At 34.6% G+C, this 1,415-nt stretch overlaps 1 protein-coding gene across 1 annotated transcript in view; it reads left to right on the top strand.

The window, feature by feature from the left end:
• Positions 1-1,415, top strand: part of LOC119585385 (eIF-2-alpha kinase GCN2-like) — a gene marked incomplete in the record, with an annotated part of 28,307 nt that overhangs the window by 18,220 nt on the left and 8,672 nt on the right. The window contains 2 exon segments of the mRNA XM_037934051.1: positions 6-11; positions 311-502. Coding sequence (XP_037789979.1) covers positions 6-11; positions 311-502 — 198 coding nt within the window.

The raw sequence follows: 1,415 nt of genomic DNA on the forward strand, positions 1-1,415 counted from the left end.
GGCAGCTTGGGGTTTGTAGTTTTGTCGTTTTTTTTGTACTGATTTTAATTTTTATCTTGTTGATTTTCTTTGGCTTTTATGGTATGGATACAGATGTAAAACTTTGTGCTATATTGCTTTTATATGTAAGTTTTAATTTATTTCTTTGTACAATATTGCTTTTGTATATAAGGTTTTATTTATTTCTTTATACAATGTTGTTTTTGTCTGTAAGGTTCATTTTTGAAAAGTTGACTTTTATTATTTTTTCTCCTCAAAAGAAAAGTACCAAATCTTCAATCCCCCTTTTTTTTATAATACTCTATTGCAGACCAATGCTGCAAGATTCTGATGATGACATGTATGGTGATGACAAGATGAAAGATGACGACTTCTCGGACTCGCAAGATTCTGTGATAGAGACTGATAATGTTGACAAGACAGACAGTGCTCCAGCCTCCAAGCAATTCAAGAAGCAGTACCTATTTATCCAGATGCAGCTTTGTGAGAAGAACACCCTCAGGCAAGTCTTAGCTGACTGAGTAACTTGTTTGCTTATGTGTAGTGCCTAGACTTGTGAGGATGGTGAAGGGGGTAACAGAAGCACAAGGGAATTGGCTCGTATGGGAGTTCAAAGGAGCTTAGAGGCTTTTGTGTTTTATGCTTCAAATTCTGAGAGATAGGGTGTGCCTAAAACTTTCAAGAAATATACTTTGCAGTTGTTATAATCCAAACGTATTCATCAGATAAATAAATAAATAACTGATGACGTGGGCAGAGATCAGATGGCACATAGCCTCGACCTACAGGTATTTCGGCATCCTGTGCTTGGAATGGTTGGACTCTTTAAGCAGCCGCCGCACCAAAGAGGCTTGAACTTCCAAACTCAGAGAGAGGAATCAGCTGTGAAGGGTAGCAGAATTAGTCCTGGTGTTCATAGTACAAAAGAATAGTATGGGGAAAGATTGGTTGATTTCCATAAGAAATGGACCATTTCTAAAAAAAGGTTGTAAAAATCAGTCCACCCCAGATAGGTTAGCAAATAATTCAAGGCTTAGAATTTTTTGTGAATAATGTGATAATAGATGATGAATTTTATGTTTCTTACAAACAATGATTCTAAATTGACAGAAATTAAACTTACACCTTTTATTCATTTATTTTTTATAAATAATTGTTTTTACCTGGACAAGACTTTGATGAAAAATACACTTCTTGTTACACCAGAATATCACTATGAGTCATCCAAAACCAAATTAGATATATTTTAGTATGAAAAAATATCAGAATATTGCTAAAAATAGAAAGTAACTGAATGTGAGCACAGAATATAACAATGTATGTCAAAGCATAAAGAGGTAGCTGACCAGATTGTGGTAAGAAGGTGCAACAAAAGGACAACTGCAGATAACAATAGAGATTCAAAGGAGGAAATT

Source organism: Penaeus monodon, chromosome 19 (assembly GCF_015228065.2).
Source record: "Penaeus monodon isolate SGIC_2016 chromosome 19, NSTDA_Pmon_1, whole genome shotgun sequence".
Taxonomy (NCBI): domain Eukaryota; kingdom Metazoa; phylum Arthropoda; class Malacostraca; order Decapoda; family Penaeidae; genus Penaeus; species Penaeus monodon.